The sequence below is a fragment of the Schistocerca nitens genome, chromosome 1, assembly GCF_023898315.1.
Source record: "Schistocerca nitens isolate TAMUIC-IGC-003100 chromosome 1, iqSchNite1.1, whole genome shotgun sequence".
NCBI lineage: Eukaryota > Metazoa > Arthropoda > Insecta > Orthoptera > Acrididae > Schistocerca > Schistocerca nitens.
The window spans coordinates 225,369,679-225,391,884 of NC_064614.1; the positions used below are offsets into that span (position 1 = coordinate 225,369,679).

The window sequence follows — 22,206 nt, forward strand, 5'->3', positions numbered from 1 at the left end:
CATTTTAACAAAATTAAAAATTTAAAGAAATCTGGTCGACTAAGCTGGTGGCTAAGAGGACAAGATGATGTTTCAAATCTCATGTGACACACATGCACTGTAGCCTCAGTGGCTTTTATAGGCCAGTCTGAGATTGTTTCCTGGCTTAATGGGTCACAAGATTTTTATGTTGAGTGTTTCATCTCGACTTCACCTGCACCACTGTAGTATGTTTTTAATAGTTATTGGTTACCCCCTGTATATTTGTTCAAAAGTTCAGTTTCTTTTCCGAATTTTCACTCATTAGGTAAAACAGGAAAGAGTTGTTGCAGAGTGTGAATTAATTTTGAGAGAATGTATTTGTATTGACTGTGTGAAATAGTAAAAGTGGGAATCAATGAATTTTAGGATTGCTGTTTTGTGATAAAGATTGTGTTCACTTGGAAGTAAGTTCATCTGAAGTGTGGTATTTTGAGAATATGTATTGGATCCTACTTTATTTGGATGTGGGACAGTGAAAACTGTAAAATCATTCATAAACAAAAGAAAAAGAATGGAGACAAAAAGAAACTAAACAAAAAAGGCATACAAACACAATTCTTGCAGCAAATGACATTTATGTTTATCAGCAACCTCCAGTGTACTGACTATGTAACTTATCAAAGCTACACCTGACCCACAGAAGCAAAAAAGTGTTGATAATACGGTTGTTCAATTGAGATGTACATTGTCTTAAAGAATTTCTTGACATTTCACCAGCTAATCTTCTGTGGTAATGTCTGATACAGTAAAAGACAAAAAATATTGTGTGACAATAATTTTCTGTCTATTTAAAACTTCCAGCTTCAAATGCGATAAGCATGATATTACATATTAAGTGGCCTGTGTTACGAAATGTGCTAGCTGAATACGAACAAAAATAACTGATAAAATTTGTTTTGTTGGCTTCCATTTCTACAGTTGTGCCAAATATAATGTATGCTATTTTTGTTGTTTTTAAAGGAAGCCTGTCTGCCTTGCTGAGCTCCAAGTGGGGACCACTGAAAGAAAATGAATCTACTATTGTTTATTACACAAAACAAATCTTAGAAGGCCTTAAGTACCTCCATGATCAGAAAATTGTTCATAGGGATATAAAAGGTAAGATGTAGCATAAAAGGAGTTGTGAATTGATGGAAGTGTGAATCTTAAACAGAGACAAAGTATGTTTGTTTATGAGCTTGTCAGTAGTGGTCTGAGTGAGTGAGAGAGTGTTCCAAACATTTCATCACTGCCTTGGAACCACGTGTAAAGAAAGTGTTTTTATGTTTTCTATCAGTTATGCTGATAGTTGCACCTCCTGAAGATAGAGCTGGTCAGCCCATTTGTTTCTTTGTGCATATAATAATTTTCTAAATGATATTTTTTTATTTTATATAATGATATATTTTTGATAGAAATAGCAAATAACGAAACATTTAAAAGCTCAACAAATCTTTGTGATTTTATGGTGCTTATCTAAGGTATTCATGTGAACTGTTATTACACTGTGGATGCTACTAGTAGCATTTTAGCTCCCATTTAGTTAACAGAATGCACAGTATCACTTAGGTGTCTGTAACAATTTTCCCACAGTAGAAGACAAGTGGGTAGCTTTGAGAGAGGCAGGAGAGGGTCAAGCAGGTAAAAAGACAAGGCCTAATAGTAATCCTTGGATATCTTAGAAGGCCTTAAGTATCTCCATTTAATTGATGAGAGGAGAAAATATAAAAATGCAGGAAATGAAGCAGGCAGAAGGAAATCAAACGTCTAAAAATGAGATGGACAAGAAGTGCAAATTGGCTAAGTAGGAGTGGCTAGAGAACTGATGTAAGTCGATAGAAGCATGTATAACAGTGGAAAGGTCGGACCTGCCTGTTGGTAAGTTAAATAGGCCTTTGGAGAAAAGAATGGACATTAAGAGCTCCGATGGAAAACCAGTACCAAGCAAAGGAGGGAAAGGTGGAAGGAATATCTTAAGAGACAGTAAAAGGGAAATGAACTTGAAGGCAACATTATAGAGAGAGAAGAGGAAGTAGGTGAAGATGAAATAGGAGAGATGATACTGTGAGAAGAATTTGACAGAACACTGAAAGACCTAAGTTGACACAAGACCCTGTGAGTAAATGACTGATAGCCTTGGGAGAGCCAGCCATGACAAAACTCCTCCATCCAGTGTGCAAGATGTATGAGACAGGTGAAATACCCTCCCACTTCAAGAAGAATGTAATAATTCCAATTTCGAAGAAATCGTGCTGAAAGGTGTGAATATTACTGAACTACCAGTTTAATAAGTCATGATTGCAAATACTAACACAAATTATTTACAGAAGAATGAAAAACTGGTAGAAGCCGACCTCGGGGAGATCAGTTTGTGTTCTGGAGAAATGAGAGAACACACGAGGCAATACTGACTATATGACGTACCTAGAAGACAGGTTAAGGAAACAAAAGCTATGTTTATAGCATTTGTAGATTTAGTGGAAACTTTTGACAGTGTTCGATGTTGACTAGAATACACTCTGAAGTACTAGGAGTAAAAAGTTATTTGCAACTTCTACAGAACGCAGGTGGCAGTTACTAAAGGTTGAAGGGCATGAAAAGGAAGCAATGGTACAGAAAGGAGTGACATAGGGTTGTAGCTCATTCCCAATGTTATTCAGTCTGTACAATGAGCAAGCTGTGAAGGAAATCGAGTAGAAGTTTGAAAAGGGCAGAAGAAATAAAAATTTACAAACTGTCCTAATAAGTTGGCGTACTGACAGCTACCAGGTCTCATCAAATTTTGACCCATGTCCTTCGCTTGAACAGTTTTCTGCTACCACCAATTTTTCAGATTGTTGTAGCCTTGTGTGATGATGATGCTCCATGTACATGTACTGCCTGAACTGTGTGAATCAAATGGTAAATGTAAGCCTTCCCACATTAACACAGAATTTTGTACCTGCCTAGAAGTCCCAACACACTCTTAATGTCAAATCTCCTTAAAAGATATGCCCTCAGCATAAGGAATAAAGGCCGCAGATCTAATGTGCTTTTCATGCACCTCTTGGAGTAGCATAAACTCAACAGCCTGTTGGATCTGCCTCTAGGAGTATTCATTTTCCTTAAACACAAATGTCAAGTATGAAAATTTCTCTGTTAGACTGTACATGTCAGAAATAAAGGAGCATAAATCTGTCTCCTTAATTTGTTATGCTGGAGGCATATCCTTTAATCCACCTGCCAAGATTAGAGCACTACTTGGTTCTGTCAAGCATTTTTTGGGACTTACAAAGCTTGGCAGATACAAAATTCCATGTCGGTACTGGAAGGCTTACATTGGGCAGGCAATTTGCACAGTTCAGGACAGGTACGCACAGCATTCCCGTTGCACGAGGCTACAACAACGTGAAAAATCGGTGGTAGCGAAATGTTGTCCAACAGAGTGACACTGGATGAAATTTTATGAGACCAGTAAGTCTGGTTTTTAGGACAGTATTTATAAGGAAGCAATGGAAATCTGGTTGGCAGACAGTGAGATTAACAGATTGACAGAGATAAGGGTTCTCCTTTTAGCAGAACACTGAGAATCCTGCACTATGTCATATCAAAATACAACATTGAGGATAGTCTTTGAATGTGGTACATTGTTGGTGGCAGTGTTCTACAGTGGGTGGTGCTACAAGCCCAATCATGGGAGTAGGTCTTGTGATATGCAACACATGTGCTGTGTATGGTAAGGGGGCCTATCAGGATGATAGTTTCCAGCCTTGGCATCAGTTCAGTAGCACTCTAATAATGTGTTTGTACAGAAAGAGGATGTAAAACTAACACATGCTTTCCCTTGACAAAAAGATTATCAGACCATGATGCACAATTGATTAACTTACAAAACCTAGCAGTGTGTACAGTTCAGAAACCATTAAGTAAAAGTGTAATGTTGCTCAACCTGGTATCTATAGAGCACTTCAGAGAAATTTTAAGAAATGTTAATTGGGGAGATGTATATAATGAGTCAAAGGCTAAAGATAAATGCAACACATTTCTTCATAAATTTATACCCCTTTTCAACCATCGTTGCCCAAACAAATTACTAAATGTAACACCAAACAGTTTTCAAAGAAACCTGGAACTACTACAGCTATTAAAGTGTCTTGGGAAAGAAAAAGAAAACTGTATGAGACCACAAGAAGTAGTGAAGACCCAGAAGTAATTTTACACCATAAAATTATTATAACGTACTGAGAAAAGTTGTCAGAAAATGTGTGTTAGAGATGAGATTAACAACTCGGGTAATAAAATCAAGTCAGTATGGAATGTTGTTAGAAGGCAGACAGGAAAAGTAACTACTGGGGTAAGTAGTATTACTATTAAAGAGAATAAGTCAATCTTAACCAACTGTACACAAGTAGCTAATGTATTTAACAGCCATGTCTTAAGTGTAGCTGAAAAAAATGGTGAGAATAGTTCAAAAGAAAAAGCCAAGCAGCACATAGAAGAGTCAGTTTTGAGAAATCTTAGATTAATTTTCACCTAACAACCTCTTGTGAAATAAGGAAAATCATTAAATATTTGAAAAATAAATGTTCTGTTGGGGAGATGCTAAGTCACAGATAGGCACAATAAAAAGACTGTCACAATAGAAACTTTTGGTCAATAAGGCCTTTTTCGAAAACACACACACACACACACACACACACACACACACACACACACACTCTCTCTCTCTCTCTTAAATGCAAATACAACTCACACAATCATGACTACAGCCTCTGGCAGTTGCAGCCACACTGTGAGCAAAAGCAGCAGTGCATGATAGGTGTGGCAACTGTTTTGGGGTAAGGAAGAAGCTGGGGTGGGGAGTGGGAGGGATAGCTGGGTAGGGATGGGGGACAGTGAAGTGCTGCTGCAGAGCATGCAAGGATGAGGTGGAGAGGGGTAGAGCAGCTAGGTGCAGCAGTCAGGAGGTTAGATGGAGGGGAGGTGAGAGGTGGGTGGGGGAGGGAGGTAGCAGAAAAGGAAAGAAGTAAAAAGACTGGGGGCATTGGTGGAATCATGGCTGGGTAGTGCTGGAATGGGAACAGGGAAGGGGTGGATGGGTGAGAAAAATGACTAATGAAGGTTGAGGCCAGGAGGGTTACGGGAACGTAGCGTATATTGCAAGGAGAGTTCTCACCTGCACATTTCAGAAAAGCTGGTGTTGGTGGGAAGGATCCTTATGGCACAGGCTGTAAGCAGTCATTGAAATGAAGGATGTCATGTCGGGCAGTGTGCTCAGCAACAGGGTGGTCCACTTGGTTCTTGGCCACTGTTTGTCGGTGGCCATTCGTGCAGACAGACAGCTTGTTGGTTGTCAAGCCCACATAAAATGCAGCACAGTGGTTACAGCTTAGCTTGTAGATTACATGACTGGTTTCACGGTAGCCCCGCCTTTGATGGGATAGGTGATGTTTGTGACCGTATTGGGGTAGGTGATGGTGGGAGGATGTGTGGGACAGGTCTTGCATCTAGATCTATTGCAGGGATATGAGCTGTGAGGCAGTGGGTTGGGAGCAGGGTTATGTAGGGATGGAGGGGTATACTAGGTTTGATGGACAGCGGAATACTACTGTGGGAGCGGTGGGAAGGGTAGTGGGCAGGACATTTCTCATTTCAGAGCACGGCAAGAGGTAGTCAAAACCCTGGTGGAGAATGTAATTCAGTTGCTCCAGTCCTGGGTGGTACTGAGTTACGAGGGGAATGCTCCTCTGTGGCCGGGCGGTGAGACTTTGGGAGGGTGTGGGAGACTGGAAAGATAAGGCATGGGAGATTTGTTTTTATACAAGGTTGGGAGGATAATAACAGTCTGTGAAAGTCTCAGTGATATCCTCGGTATATTTCAAGAGGGAGCGCTCGTCACTTCAGATGCCGATGACCACAGGTGTCTTAGGGTGTATGAAAGTGACTCGTTTGCCTCAACATTCGTTAGTCATTTTTCTCACTCATTCAGCCCCTTCCCTATTCCCATTCCAGCACTACACAGCCATCAATCCATCAATGCACCCAGTCTTTTTAATTCTCTCCTTTTCCACTAACTCCCCCTCCCCCCCCATCCCCCATCCCCCTCCATCTCCCCTGCTCCCCTGCCCTCCGTCTAACCTCCCAACTGCACCTAGCTGCCTTACCCTCTCTCCACCTCATCCTTGCGTGCTCCCCAGCAGAACTTCACTGTCCGCCACCCCTACCCTGCTATCCCTCCTCCCCCCCCCCCCCAGCCTCCTCTTCACCCCCACCCAGTTGTCACTCCCATCTTGCACTGCTGTTGTTGTTCGCAATGTGGCTTCAGCTAGCAGAGGCTGCAGTCGTGTGTGTGTGTGTGTGTGTGTGTGTGTGTGTGTGTGTGTGCGCGTGCGCACGCGCCGTCTATTTTTAAGAAAGCCCTTACTGGCCGAAAGCTTATATTGTGACAGTCTTTTTGTTGTGCCTATCTACGACTCAGCATCTTGTTATATGATGAGTAGCAACTTTCTTTTTACATACTATTGTTACATTCCATCCTGGATTTTCTATTGTTTGAGTTTTGTTTAATTGTTCTGTTGAGTAGATGATATATCTAACAAGATATTAAAACAATATGGAGCAGCTACAGCTGATGTTCTGAGTCACATATGTAATGCATCACTAACTCAAGGTATTTTTCCCAGACAGGTTAAAATATGCCATTGTCAAGCCTCTCTACAAAAAAGGGGACTCCACAGATATCAATAATTACTGGCCAATATCTTTGCTTACAGCATTTTCAAAAATCAACAACATGATTAAACTCTGATTAAACTATTCCCTTTACTGTTAGCCTCTTTGTTGATGTGATAGCATGAAGTTTCACTTGTACAGCCCTACAAGTTCCATTAAGTTCGCCTTATACATGCTACGTTAAAGTTTATCACATGGAACATGTCTTTGTAACCAGAGCAAAATATTTGTTTTCCTCCATTGCATTGTTGGAGCTTTATGCATCACAACAGAGTGGTGTGGCGTTTTGTTCATTATTACTGTCGAATTCCGAGGAACGTTGCGCAGCAGGACGTTATCCTCCCAGCTGGTGAACATGTTCTTGGACGACACCTATTGCTAATCTTGTATTCAGACATACTGCACTGTTGTTATTAATACAACGCCAACACAAAACACTTGTTCACAATACTTGACAACTACAGACTATTTCATTGCCAGAACATACCACTTTACGACAAAAGCTGACGAATGTTGGTGCATCGAATGTGCGACACCACATGGTACTGTTTACCCACGACACGGCAACAGAGGCGCTTTAACAACCGAACTGCTGGCAGCGTGGAAGGGAAAGCTGGCTCACCATGGGTGTTTTCTGAGCAATGGTGTCACTTCCCTCTCTGGTCAGTCAAATATCAAAAGTCGCAACTAATTTTAAACGCACTATAGTACACGTATGTATACCTGAAATTTCTGTGGTATCTGTCTACATATTTTTCATCTGTTTCTACTTTGGATTTCTGCGTACCATTTCCAAAAGGTTTGTTATTTCTCATTATTTTGGACAAATGTTAGCTCTGTTTTAATTACTTGTTCTGGTACTTTTATTGTGTAGTATTTTCATGTGTTTCAGAATGTTTCCAATTGCTGTTAAGTAATGATGAATAAAAATGACTTTGATATATAAATATGAGATTTTCTTTTCAACAGGCGACAATGTCTTAGTGAACACATATAGTGGGGTTGTGAAGATATCCGATTTTGGAACCTCAAAACGCCTTGCTGGATTGGCATCTAGTACAGAAACATTTGCAGGAACTCTGCAGTATATGGCACCTGAAGTTATTGATAAGGGGCAGAGGGGATATGGTGCTCCTGTAAGTACTTAGTGTATTAAATTATATTTGCTTAATTTCATTTAATCACCTTGTTTCTACACCCCCCACCCCCCTCGTTTCCCCTTGCATTCGTATTTACTGAATGTGACAAAAAGTAGATAGCCAGAAAATCTGAAGCTTTATTTAATACCACAGTGCTTTACTAGGCATGGTCCTGTTGAGGTGGTATGCTGTTGCCTTCCTCTGGCCTTGGAACTGAATGACTCCGCCAGTTATAGGGGAATCTATCTGGAGGGGGGGGGGGGGCACATAGCATCACTTTCCCTGCAATTACACATGCACATCTGATAGCTATGTGTGTGGTTGATGGTGGCCTTAATTTTTTTCCCATCTCAGCCATTTGCTTAGTAAGTGTGGATATATTACATGAAGGAATATTATCAAAATGTTTGTTCATAATTTGTGTATTTCAGGACCTGAGATCATAGGGAATATATTATAACAGACTGTTATTGCACTTAAAGAGTCATAACTAATAACATTCAAACAATGGGGATTGGTGTTGGAACTTGAAGCATTTGTGATCCTTTGCTGGACTTCATTTAAATCTGCAGAGCCAAATTATGACACCACTGCCCTGCCTGATGTTTTATTGTAGAGTAATTAAAGAAACATGTGCATCGCTAGTTATGTAAAAAGATCTTTAAAACAATATTTGACTACACCATTGGTAACAACACAAAGGTAAAAAAAGTTGCAGTCATGTGGGGAAAGGTGTTTGCACTTTAGACCTAGAAATATGACCAATACCCAAATAATGTAACACATCTGTTTAATTGGTGCATCAACTGTTACTGTAAACTTGTGTATATAAGGCTATTTTTCTATGGTATGTGCGTCCACTAAGACTTAACAACTAACCAGCATGAGAGTCAGTGTATTATTGGTAATTACTACCTTGCCAGTATAATAGGAAATAAACTAGTTCTATCTGCATTGTCCTTTTCAGAACATAGGTTCTTGTACTTTATTTCTTTTTCTCTTATAAACATAATTATTGAAAGTCTGTGATGGCACAAAAAATATTACAAAAAGCACTCAAAAATTGCGAATACATATTGATGTCAGCTGTGCATTTCATTAAGGACACATGAAAATTTGTGCCAGAGCAGAACTATTCCTTATGCTCACACTTTGTGATACCCACACAGTGACAGACAGCTTTTTATTATCGCCATTTTAGCCCCTCAAGGCATGTATACCAATGATTTACACAATGTCTATGTGTGTTACATTACAATGTCGATGAAAGAAATCACTTTTTGAAAATATATGATGTAATTAAATAAAGAACAAGCATATAAAAAGGTACTGAAATTTGCAAGCTTTCAAAATCAGTTAATTCTTCCTTCAGGCAGAAGACCTCACCAGTTCTTTTCCTTCACCCTTCCCCTTCAACCTTTTTGCCAGGAGGAGGAGCCACTGATTCCGAAAGCTTGTACATTTCTATACCCTTTTGTATGTACGTTCTCCTGTCAAAACTTTGTGAGTAGATTTTTTATCTATCCAAGTACATTCCAATGTCCTTCAGACATGCGTGTATGTATGTAATGTAATGTGCAGACACTGATAAACATGGACATTGTGTAAATCATTGGTATATATGCCTCAATGGGCTAAATCGGCAATAATAAAACGCAATCTCTCCCTGTGCGAGAATCACAATGTGCGAGCATAGGGGGTACTTAAGGAAGCTTGGGTTGGTCTAGGAGGTGTGCTTGGATAGCTGACAGCAACAGGCAGGACATCTGGGTTCGAGTACCGGTCCAGCACAAATTTACATGTGTCATCAACAAAATGCACAGCTGGTGTCAATTCGTATTGGCATGCATGTCTAAGTGTCATTGTAATGTAATTTACAAACATTGTAAATGCAGACATTGTGTAAATCATTGGGGTACAAACATTGGTTTTCTTTAAACATAGAAAATGCTTCATTCTGCTAGTCATAACCATAACTTAAATTTGGGTATAAACAACACACACACACACACACACACACACACACACACACACACACACGGGGGAGGGTAGTGGACCTCAGGGAAATGAGTGAGAAAGAGAGAGAGAGAGAGAGAGAGAGAGAGAGAGAATTTCTGGCACCTTTAGTCTGAGAATCAAGAATAATACATTTAGAAACAATACAACTTCCATTTACATAGGAAAATAATGGAGTGCTGATACCTTATGAGTTTAGTATTTTTGATTTTGTTTTGTACTTGTTCCAAAACTGGCACAGATAGAAAATGATTCACAGCAGGTATGATGAAGTCATATAAGGAGAAGTCATATCATCTATTGGATTGGTTTTCATTATTGATCAGTATTTGTGAAAATTACATTTCCAGTTTCATTAGGCTGTACTGTAAGTTCAACATTTCTGCATTTGTATTTTAACAGGCAGACATATGGTCACTGGGGTGCACCATAGTGGAAATGGCAACTGGAAAGCCACCATTCATTGAACTTGGTTCTCCACAGGCAGCCGTATTTAAGGTAAACTTCCAGCTTAAATATTTTTGTGTTGCATTCCTTTCTAAAGATTGTGAATTGTGTGACATGGATGGTCAGTTGAAGAAAATATAGATCATGTATACTGTAACTCATTAATGTTTCAGTGTATGATGTGGTTTATGGTGCCAGCACTTGGAACACGTACCTCATGTTTCATAATTATGATCTATACAATTTTTGTGGTGTTGAAACTAGAAGCACACTATCATTTTTACCTACTACTTGTGTAGTCACTTATTTTGCAGAAATTGTACATAACTACTGTTCCAAAAATTTTTCCGAAATGGAAAACACACACAGAAACATTTCTTTCTTTTATCTTTTATCTGAACAGTGTGGAGTGACCTAGTCATTGATAATTACCAACTTAAATTTATAATTCAGAGCAACGAAAATTTACTTGCAAACAGGTTTTTTTAAAATAGTGGTGCTAGTAGTATATCTGAACATACCTGTACATTCTAAGCTTTTCTGTATATACAAAACTGTACATTTTTAGCTGGATTACTCACTGCAAAATACTATTATTCACTGAAGGTGTAGAAAATTCTAGTGTTACTTTTTATGGAGAATTCTGTAATTATCAAAAGACAGTATGTATTTCAAACATTGGAAAGTCCAATTGTTCTGTTCCACAAAATTTAATGTTAATGAGATAATATCTTCTGAATTATGGAGAAAACATAATAAATAGTAATCAGAAAGCTTATGGCTACACAATAAATTATAATACATGGCATTAAAATCGAGACATTTAGCTTGAAGCACACATGCAAAAATTTCCAAATTCGATCTTTTTCTCAGGTAAAAAAAAAAAAAATGGTTAATGTGGGATGAGATTACTCCTAGTAATCCCTCAGTATGTATTGAAGTAGAGTGCCTTTTTTGGACAGCTGTTTTCGTTCTTCCTGAGGAGCCTAATAAATTTGTGCATGGACTCCTGTGCCTTTGATTTTCAGAGTTAGGCACTGGTATAACCAGAACAATTCTTCATACTAGCATTAATAGTTGCTTGCAGGGTATATGCCATGTCAACATATAATATCTTTTTGCATATACATTCTTCATTAAAGTAGCTATGACTAATTGTTTCTTCCCTATTCATTGTTGTTGTGGTCTTCAGTCCGTAGACTAGTTTGACACAGCTCTCTGTGCAACTCTATTTTGTGCAAGCCTCTTTATCTCCAATTAACTACTGCAACTTACATCATTGTGAATCTGCTTAGTACTGTATTCATCTGTTGGTCTCACTCTATAATTTTTATTCCCCACATTTTCCTGCAGTACTAAATTGGTGGTCTCTCGACATCACAGAATGTGTCCTACCAACCAATCCCTTCTTATAGTTAGGTTTTTCCACAAATTTCATTTCTCTCTCAGTCTGTTCAGTATTCCTCATTAGTTATATGATCTACCCATCTAATTTGTAACACCACATTTCAAAAACTTCTATTTTCTTCTTGTCTAAACTGCTTACTGTCCACATTTTACTTCCATACATGGCTACACTCCATATAAACACTTTAAGTAGCCATTGCCAGTCTACATTTTATATCCTCTCTACTTCCGCCACCATCAGTTTTTTTGCTGCCCAAATAAAAAAAACTCATCTACTACTTTCGTAATCTAATTTCCCGGTTTATAGGTCAGAAATTGCTACCCTACTGCATTAGAACTTGAAGTGGAAGAGGTTGCTTTTTAGTTTGTAAGATAGGTGTCTCATCTTTTAGGAGAAGAAAATTTCCTTATAGTCTGTAAATTTCTTTCAACATTCATGCTAAAATAGTGCGAACAGTAAGAATAACTCACATGTAGCAGAAAGATGTTAACTCTTAGGAGCCAGAGTCCACAAAATTTTAACAGTTCATCACTGATACTGCTCGAATTCCTTGCGTTCAAGAACTGATTGCATTGTACCAGGTATATAGTATGAAATCTACCACGTTAAAAATGAGGAGAAAAGAAAACAGGAAAATAAAAATATTTTCACGAAAAACTTAAAACAATGCAGTACCGTAACCCATTCCAGTCAATGAAAAAGATGGTCAAAACATCAGTTGTGAACCTGACAGTTACTTCCTGATGATCAAAATATAACTTCACAAAGGGGAAAACACACAAATTATAGTTGACAAAAATCAAGAGAGAAAAAGAAAACAATGAAAAATGTAATGGAAAGACGAGAAAGTAAGAATATCTGAAAGAACATTAATCAAGGCCACACATAAACCATTCTCTTCGGTAAGAAAGAATAATGGGATGAGAAATGTGATGAGATCCACAGTGTGGGAACAGGAAGAATTCTTAAAGTGGCACTGATCATGAAAAGAATCTCTCTCTGCTACTGGTCAGTGTAAGACCTTATATAAAGCTCTCCAAAACAGGATATAATTTGCAATTAGGGAGGGATGGCACAAATAGGAAAGTACTTTTATCTGATCAGTGAGATGGATACAGTCTTCAAATGTTGAATCAGAAGCCAATAATCAGGAGAAAGACAATGTGATATCCATTGTGGAGTACAAGGAAACTGACTAGTCTCAATAATGACCTGCAATTTTAATCTGTTCTTTATGTTTTAATGTGATGGTATATTTATGAAGAAGTAAGAAAGTTCACATGCAAATGAGAGTGACAGAAGCAAAATAATTATTTATAAGACCCTTTCAAGTCAGGCAGGCCGCAAAAGATGAAATGCAGTTTGTATGCCACAATGCTCTGTTAACTAAATGTGACTGGCAGACGAACACAGATTCAAATCATCATAGCAATTGTGAAACAAACACACAGAGCAGAAAAGAATCATACTTTAGTGCACAGTTCATTACCCAACTGTATATATTTACATATGCTGAAAGTCTCATAACTTCCATTGCTTCTCAAAGGTAGATGCCATGTTAAAATATTGTCACTTTGACTGTGGTGACTTGCCTTTTCTGTACACAGACTTTGTCTTTGATTAGTGCCTGGTAATCATCATTTATACCTCTATGCCATGATCTGACAAGGAGGAGAAGGGAATTTTATTTACGTTAATGTGTGATATTAAAAATTTGCATCCCTGTTTTATCCAATGACCTTCCCCAGTACTTCAATATTTCCTACTCTCATGTTTGTCCTTGTCTTTATTTCATCCCACTTCTTGATAGCTAAAGCCACTCTTCACTTTCTCACAGTCATTGCATTTAGTTTTCTCTCTATTTGAATGCAAATCTACTCTTCTCTTTATATTCTGTAATTTCTTTTTATTTAACTGATTTTCATTTCTATTTATCATTGCTATCATTGTCACACATGCTCAGATTTTCCTTTATGAGCAGTTGACAGTCTTCTCTCTTTTAGAGCTGAGATTCTTAATCTCCATTAATTGCACTCTGTAACTTCCATTCAGTTTTTCTGCAAGACTGTGTTTGTTCAGCATCCAGAATTTTCAATGACCAAATCTGTCCACCAACTTTCCACACACTTTCCTTTGCAACTTTCTTTTCTGAATGTATCTTGGAAGTTGTGCTCTGTTCCCAGAATTATTACATATTACTGTATTTAGTTATATTGTTGATAAAATAACTCTCCAAAACATAGGCAAATATTTCCAGTTATCTCATTATTAACAAAAGTTTGTTATTATTGCAGGTAGGCTATTACAAGATTCATCCTGAAATCCCTCCTGAATTATCAGAAAAAGCAAAGAATTTTATTTTATGTTGTTTTGAACCTGATCCTGAGAAAAGAGCTACAGCAGCAGATTTGCTGGAACATCCCTTCCTCACAGAGTAAGTTTGTTTCTGTGTTATTTTGAAACATAACACTACGTATAAGAAGAAAAGTTACAATAACCTGACTGCAAAAATTTGTTGTATGGATCACATAATTCGATACTGTGCCACTCTTAAATACTGAGGCAAGCGTTACACTGTGGAACAAATTTGAACTTTTTTTGTTACTTCTTGCACAAAACTGGGTGTTTCTAATAGATTTTGATATTTAAAAAAAAAAAAAAAAAAAAAAAAAAAAGCAGAATTAGGGTATGTCCTGTCACCCTCAAGGTCATTAGAGAAAGTGTTTTTGATCCTATGAATTCAGCTTGGCACCAGAAATACTGTTTTTGAAAAAGAGTTAGTTTAATTTTTCCTTATTTTCCTCTATATATACAATATGACATCAGAGTAATGCAAATACTATAATTATTATGACTCAGTTTTCATTTGTATCTTTGAGCACCTCTCTTTCTATCCTCCTAAACTGCATTGCCCAACAAAATTCCCAGCAGGGTATTTTTGGATATGATTTTCATTTATATGTTGTCTCCCTTCTAAGATGCCAATAGTAAATCTGCAAGCATTGCTGGAGTCCATTTGCCTTAGTAGCACAAGTCCATGTTAGAGACTTCTTGATGAAATCTCTCATCGTGTCTGTCACTGTCATTTAACAGGTTGTTTGGAAATAAATCTGAATGGCTGTAGAGAAAATACATTTGTAAAGAATTTATGAATGCATCAATCAGGTTTCCAACTATCTCCTTGTAATTAGGTGCTTTGTTCATGCCAAGAAAATTCTTGACAATTTTTATAAATGCCTTCTGTGCTACGTTTTTGTTTCTTTGTAGTGATTCAACAAAATTTCTTTCTTTCATAAAATTCTGTTTTGAGATCCAGTGAAGATTACTCTTTTGTTTTAACCTCACAGACCTGGGAAAATTTATTCTGTGTATATTGACATGCTTTTCCATCATAATACATAGTTTCACATAATTTTTTATCAAACTAAGTTTGATATGCAGTGGATCGAAAAGTTGTACATTTTTAACATTCTTCATATCAGGTTCATAGTGTTAACACTTAGTTCATTGTTTTACAGAAAAATGACTGACTCTTGTACTACTGTTCCACTCACATTAGATTGTTTTTTGATATAAATAGGGTAATGGAAGTCCTTTTGGAATGTAAATAATTAATAAACGGTCACAATGCCCATATAGTACTAGGGACAGAAAGTTGGCTGAAACCAGACGTAAACAGTAATGAAATCCTAAACTCAGATTGGAATGTATACCGCAGAGACAGGCTGGACAGTGAAGGGGGAGGCATCGTTATAGCGATAAGAAATGCAATAGTATCGAAGGAAATTGACGGAGATCCGAAATGTGAAATAATTTGGGTGAAGGTCACGGTTAAAGCAGGCTCAGACATGGTAATTGGATGTCTCCATAGGCCCCCTGGCTCAGCAGCTGTTGTGGCTGAGCACCTGAAGGATAATTTGGAAAATATTTCGAGTAGATTTCCCCACCATGTTATAGTTCTGGGTGGAGATTTTAATTTGCTGGATATAGACTGGGAGGCTCAAATGTTCATAACGGGTGGCAGGGACAAAGAATCCAGTGAAATTTTTTTAAGTGTTTTATCTGAAAACTACCTTGAGCAGTTAAACAGAGAACCGACTCGTGGCGATAACATATTAAACCTCCTGGTGACAAACAGACCGGAACTATTTGAAACAGTTAACGCAGAACAGGGAATCAGCGATCATAAAGCGGTTACTGCATCGATGATTTCAGCTGTAAATAGAGATATTAAGAAAGGTAGGAAGATTTTTCTGTTTAGCAAAAGTGACAAAAAGCAGATTACAGAGTACCTGATGGCTCAACACAAAAGTTTTGTCTCAAGTACAGATAGTGTTGAGCATCAGTGGACAAAGTTCAAAACCATCGTACAATATGCGTTAGATGAGTATGTGCCAAGCAAGATTGTAAGAGATGGAAAAGAGCCACTGTGGTACAACAACAGAGTTAGAGAACTGCTGCGGAAGCAAAGGGAACTTCACAGCAAACATAAACATAGCCAAAGCCTTGCAGACAAACAAAAATTATGCGAAGCGAAATGTAGAGAGAGAAGGGCTATGCGAGAGGCATTCAGTGAATTCGAAAGTAAAGTTCTATGTACTGACTTGGCAGAAAATCCTAAGAAATTTTGGTCTTATGTCAAAGCGGTGGGTGGATCAAAACAAAATGTCCAGACACTCTGTGACCAAAATGGTACTGAAACAGAGGATGACAGACTAAAGGCCGAAATACTAAATGTCTTTTTCCAAAGCTGTTTCACAGAGGAAGACTGCACTGTAGTTCCTTCTCTAGATTGTTGCACAGATGACAAACTGGTAGATATCGAAATCTAGAGGGATAGAGAGGGATAGAGAAACAGGGGAAAAGGAGGGATAGAGAAACAATTAAAATCGCTCAAAAGAGGAAAGGCTGCTGGATCTGATGGGATACCAGTTCGATTTTACACAGAGTACGCGAAGGAACTTGCCCCCCTTCTTGCAGTGGTGTACTGTAGGTCTCTAGAAGAGCGTAGCATTCCAAAGGATTGGAAAAGGGCACAGGTCATCCCCGTTCTCAAGAAGGGGCGTCGAACAGATGTGCAGAACTATAGACCTATATCTCTTACGTCGATCAGTTGTAGAATTTTGGAACACGTATTATGTTAGAGTATAATGACTTTTCTGGAGACTAGAAATATACTCTGTAGGAATCAGCATGGGTTTTGAAAAAGACTGTCATGTGAAACCCAGCTCGCGCTATTTGTCCACGAGACTCAGAGGGCCATAGACACGGGTTCCCAGGTAGATGCCGTGTTTCTTGACTTCCGCAAGGCGTGCGATACAGTTCCCCACAGTGGTTTAATGAACAAAGTAAGAGCATATGGACTATCAGACCAATTGTGTGATTGGATTGAAGAGTTCCTAGATAACAGAACGCAGCATGTCATTCTCAATGGAGAGAAGTCTTCCGAAGTAAGAGTGATTTCAGGTGTGCCGCAGGGGAGTGTCGTAGGACCGTTGCTATTCACAATATACATAAATGACCTTGTGGATGACATCGGAAGTTCACTGAGGTTTTTTTCGGATGAAGCTGTGGTATATCAAGAGGTTGTAACAATGGAAAATTGTACTGAAATGCAGGAGGATCTGCAGTGAATTGACGCATGGTGCAGGGAATGGCAATTGAACCTCAATGTAGACAAGTGTAATGTGCTTCGAATACATAGAAAGAAAGATCCTTTATCATTTAGCTACAATATAGCAGGTCAGCAACTGGAAGCAGTTAATTCCATAAAGTATCTGGGAGTACGCATTAGGAGTGATTTAAAATGGAATGATCATATAAAGTTAATCGTTGGTAAAGCAGATGCCAGACTGAGATTCATTGGAAGAATCCTAAGGAAATGCAATCAGAAAACAAAGGAAGTAGGTTACAGTACGCTTGTTCGCCCAGTGCTTTGAATACTGCTCAGCAGTGTGGGATCCGTACCAGATAGGGTTGATAGAAGAGATAGAGAAGATCCAACGGAGAGCAGCGCGCTTCGTTACAGGATCATTTAGTAATCGCGAAAGCGTTACGGATATGATAGATGAACTCCAGTGGAAGACTCTGCAGGTGAGATGCTCAGTAGCTCGTTACGGGCTTTTGTTGAAGTTTCGAGAACATACCTTCACCGAAGAGTCAAGCAGTATATTGCTCCCTCCTACGTATATCTCGCGAAGAGACCATGAGGATAAAATCAGAGAGATTGGAGCCCACACAGAAGCATACCGACAATCCTTCTTTCCACAAACAATATGAGACTGGAATAGAAGGGAGAACCGATAGAGGTACTCAAGGTACCCTCCGCCACACACCGTCAGGTGGCTTGCGGAGTATGGATGTAGATGTAGATTTAAGAAGTAAATATGACAACTCAGCAAAAAGTACAGGTATTGACTCATTGAAAAGCACATTAACGACACTCTCTCTCTCTCTCTCTCTCTCTCTCTCTCTCTCTCTCTCTCTCACACACACACACACACACACACAAATTCTTTTTCATTCTTCTTATGTTCCTTTCAATGACTCAATGACTGTTGTGACTCGCCGATCATTCAAAGCGCCGCCGCGCAATTACGTGCGTCCTCTACATGCGGCGCTGTCTGCCAGCCATGCAGCAGCTGCGCCACCTATGTGGCCAGCCGAGCAGCGGCCGCTAGCCTGGGACTCAGTGCTCATTCAAATGCTAACGTGTACACATGTCTTGCTTCTCAACTTACTCTGTGACTTATATGTGTTGTGACGTTCTGAAATATATTTGTTAAACTTGACGTTATAACAATTGGCGACGAGGTAGTGGATTTTTCCTTTTCACCGTTGACCCACAGGGTACCATGGCTACTGTCGAGCAACTATTGCAAAATCTCCTTGAACAGCAAACGCTTCTAACAGCGGCGATTCGCAATTTCGTCGCGGCGTCAAATGCGGGGCGTTTCTCGTCGTTGGCTGTACCTCCTTTTCCTCCTTACGACGAGACGGCGGAAGACTGGTCTGATTATGAAAAACGTCTTCGACAGCACTTCTCGGCATTTCATGTCACGGACGAACAACCATGTAAGTCTCTGTTCCTTTCCTGGATTTCACCTCAAATGTATCAGTTGTTGTCGCAATTGGCTCCTTTGAAGGATCCTTCGTCTTTGTCCTTTGCTGAAATGTGCTCACTTCTGTCTGTCTATTTTCAAAAGCAAATGCATGTGGTAGCCTCTTGTGTTGCCTTTTATCGTTGTCAAAAACAGCCACATCAATCCTATCGCGCTTGGGCTGCTGAACTTCACGGCCTCAGTAGAAAGTGTCAATTTGTTACTGACGTACACAAAGAATCCTATGCCGATTCCATGGTACGGGATGCTATTATTCGGTCAGTGCATGACAAAGAAGTTCGGCAACGTGCCCTTCAGTTGGCGAATCCGACTCTAGATGAAGGTCTCTCCATTGCGCAGTCTTTTGAAATTTCTCACGCCGCTGGGGCGCAAATAGAGGCGTGGGGTGATGTCGGGGAAATACAACCTCTGTGCGCTGTTGACGACGCGTGCGGCGCGTCCCTGCCGGCCGACATGGCCGCAGTGCGCTCCCACGCGCAGCCTTGGCCTAGCCGTAAACAACCCGCTAAGAAACTGCAGCAAAACCCCCGGCAACTTCCTTCATGTCCACGGTGTTTTACGAAACATTCACGCGAGGATCGTCCCCAATGTTGGGCTGTGTGTCACAATTGCAAAATGAAAGGTCATGTGTCTTCCGTTTGCAAATCCGACCGCATACATGATGTTCATGAACATGACACTGATTCTGATTCTGTGTTGTCTGTCAATTGCACTTCTTCCCTTTCAGGGAAGTTATTCCACACTGTCCCAATCCTTGGTTGAGATGTTCGCATGCTAGTGGATACCAGTTCTGCTGCCACTATAATTAATTCTCAGACGTATCTTCAGTTGGGTTCTCCACTCCTGTCACCTGTCACTCGGCAATTACGGACTTACAATAAACAGAACATTTCTCTCTTGGGACAGTTTAATGCTGAGGTATCTTACAAATCCGTCGTTCGCACTGTTCCCATATTTGTGGTCGACCAGAGCAACGCAGAAAATCTTTTTGGTTTCGATGCCTTTCGCATTTTTGGGTTCTCCGTAGATGACTCTGTCAATATTGTCTCTGATGCTATTCCTTATGCTCAACTGGATTCCTTGTCGACGACATTTTCGTCCCTTTTTTCTCCTGGGTTAGGCCATGCAAACGAGTTTGAAGCTCATATCACGCTCAAACCCACTGCTCGGCCTAAGTTTTTTCGGGCTCGGCCCATTCCTGTGGCCCTTCGTGATCAGGTAAAACGGGAGCTGGATTGTCTCACTACTTCAGGGGTCTTGCTTCCTGTCACTTCCAGTGAGTGGTCCTCTCCTGTCGTTGTCGTTGCTAAGCCAAATGGTGATATTCGTCTCTGTGGCGATTTCAAAGCCACTGTAAATGCTCAATGCCTCATAGACACTTACCCTATGCCCCGTCCTGAAGAACTGTTCACTAAACTTGCTGGAGGCCAGTATTTTTCTAAAATTGACCTGTCAGAAGCTTATCATCAACTTCCTCTCGACGCTGCTTCCCGGCAGTTTCTGGTCCTTAACACGCCTTTCGGCCTCTATCAATACCAACGATTTCCATTCGGGGTTGCTAGCGCCCCTGCTCTCTTTCAGCGATTCTTGGAACAATTATTGCTCCCTGTCCCTGGGTGTATAAATTACATGGACGACATTGTTGTCACTGGCTCCACCACTGAAGAACATCTTCAAAATCTCCGCACACTTTTTCATGTCTTACAGACTGCCGGTCTTAAGTGTAATCTTCAGAAATCACAATTTTTTCAGGCATCTATCACGTACTTGGGGTTTCAACTATCTCGGGTGGGTATTCGTCCGCTTCAGCAAACTGTCGCTGCAATCGATGCCCTTCCTCGCCCTACATCTGTTAAGGAACTGCAGGCCTTCTTGGGGAAAATAGCATACTATCACAAGTTTTTACCGTCTGTGGCTTCGGTGGCTCAGCCGTTGCATCGCCTGTTGCATAAAAATGTGCCTTTTCACTGGTCCGCGTCATGTGATGCGGCTTTCCAGAAATTGAAGAATATGCTGAAACAGGCCCCATGCCTGGCTACGTATCGACCTGGCCAACATCTTGTTCTTGCCACAGACGCCTCTCAATACGGGGTCGGTGCAGTCCTTGCGCACCGTTTTTCTGATGGTTCGAACAACCCATTGCTTATGCCTCCAAAATGCTCACGGATGCCCAACAAAAGTATTCTCAAATTGAAAAAGAAGCTTTGGCCATTATGTATGCTCTTCATAAGTTTGGTGTTTTTCTCTATGGCTCAAAATTTCATTTTGTTATGGATCACAAACCTCTTGTTTCCTTGTTTCATCCATCAACGTCACTTCCCGACAAGGCTGCACACTGCCTCCAGTGTTTGGCTCTTTACTTGTCTCGTTTCAATTATGAGATTCATTTCCGGCCAACAGCTCAACATGCAAATGCTGATGCTCTGTCTCGCCTACCCATGGGTCCTGATCAGGTATTCGATAGGGACGAACTTTTGTGTTTCCACCTGTATGTTGCTGAGCAGCGGGTTGTGGACAGGTTCCCCATGACTGGGGACAGGCTGGCGGCTGCTACGAGTTCTGACCCTACCCTCTCCCAGGTTTTACGCTGTATTCAGAATGGTTGGCCAGATCGCCCGTCCGCTAAGACTTCTGATCCGTTGCGGAACTACTACGCTTTCCGCTACCGCCTCACGGCTAGGGATGGTGTTATCCTCCTCTCCACTGACAACGCTTCGCCGCGTGTAGTGGTACCTGTGTCTTTGCGTGCTTCGGTCTGGCACCTCCTTCACAAAGGGCACTGGGGTGTGTCTCGCACAAAATCTCTGGCACGCCGTCATGTGTACTGGCCTGGCATCGACTCTGAAATAGCACACGTGGTCGCTGCCTGCGGCCCTTGTGCGTCACAGGCCGCTGCCCCGAAGTCATCTTTGTCACCGTGGCCTTCGCCTGAGAAGCCCTGGGAGCGCATTCATGCTGACTTTGCGGGACCCTTTTTAGGCACTTATTGGCTCCTCGTAATTGACGCCTACTCTAACTTGCCTTTCATTGTCCGTTACACGTTGCCTACCACCGCGGCAACCACAAGTGCTCTCGCCTGCATTTTTTCTTTGGAAGGCCTCCCCTCTATCCTTGTTACTGATAATGGTCCGCAATTTGCCTCTTCCGAATTTGCGGATTTTTGTGCTCGTCACGGCGTTATGCATGTCACGGCCCCGTCGTTCCATCCACAATCCAACAGTGAGGCTGAACGACTGGTCCACACATTTAAGGCTCAGATGCGGAAACTTCTGACTTCTTCTGCTGCTGATGATGCGCTTCTCCAGTTTCTGGCGTCTTACCGTTTCACCCCCATGGGCGACCACAGCCCGGCTGAGCTCTTACA

At 40.5% G+C, this 22,206-nt stretch overlaps 1 protein-coding gene across 1 annotated transcript in view; it reads left to right on the top strand.

Annotated features, from left to right (window-relative positions):
• LOC126246203 (mitogen-activated protein kinase kinase kinase 15) overlaps positions 1–22,206 on the top strand; it is a 188,760-nt gene that overhangs the window by 68,593 nt on the left and 97,961 nt on the right. Inside the window, exons 13-16 of the mRNA XM_049948376.1 lie at positions 982–1,119; positions 7,681–7,847; positions 10,269–10,364; positions 14,016–14,155. Of these exons, the coding sequence (XP_049804333.1) occupies positions 982–1,119; positions 7,681–7,847; positions 10,269–10,364; positions 14,016–14,155 (541 nt within the window). The remainder of the gene's footprint in view (positions 1–981; positions 1,120–7,680; positions 7,848–10,268; positions 10,365–14,015; positions 14,156–22,206) is intronic.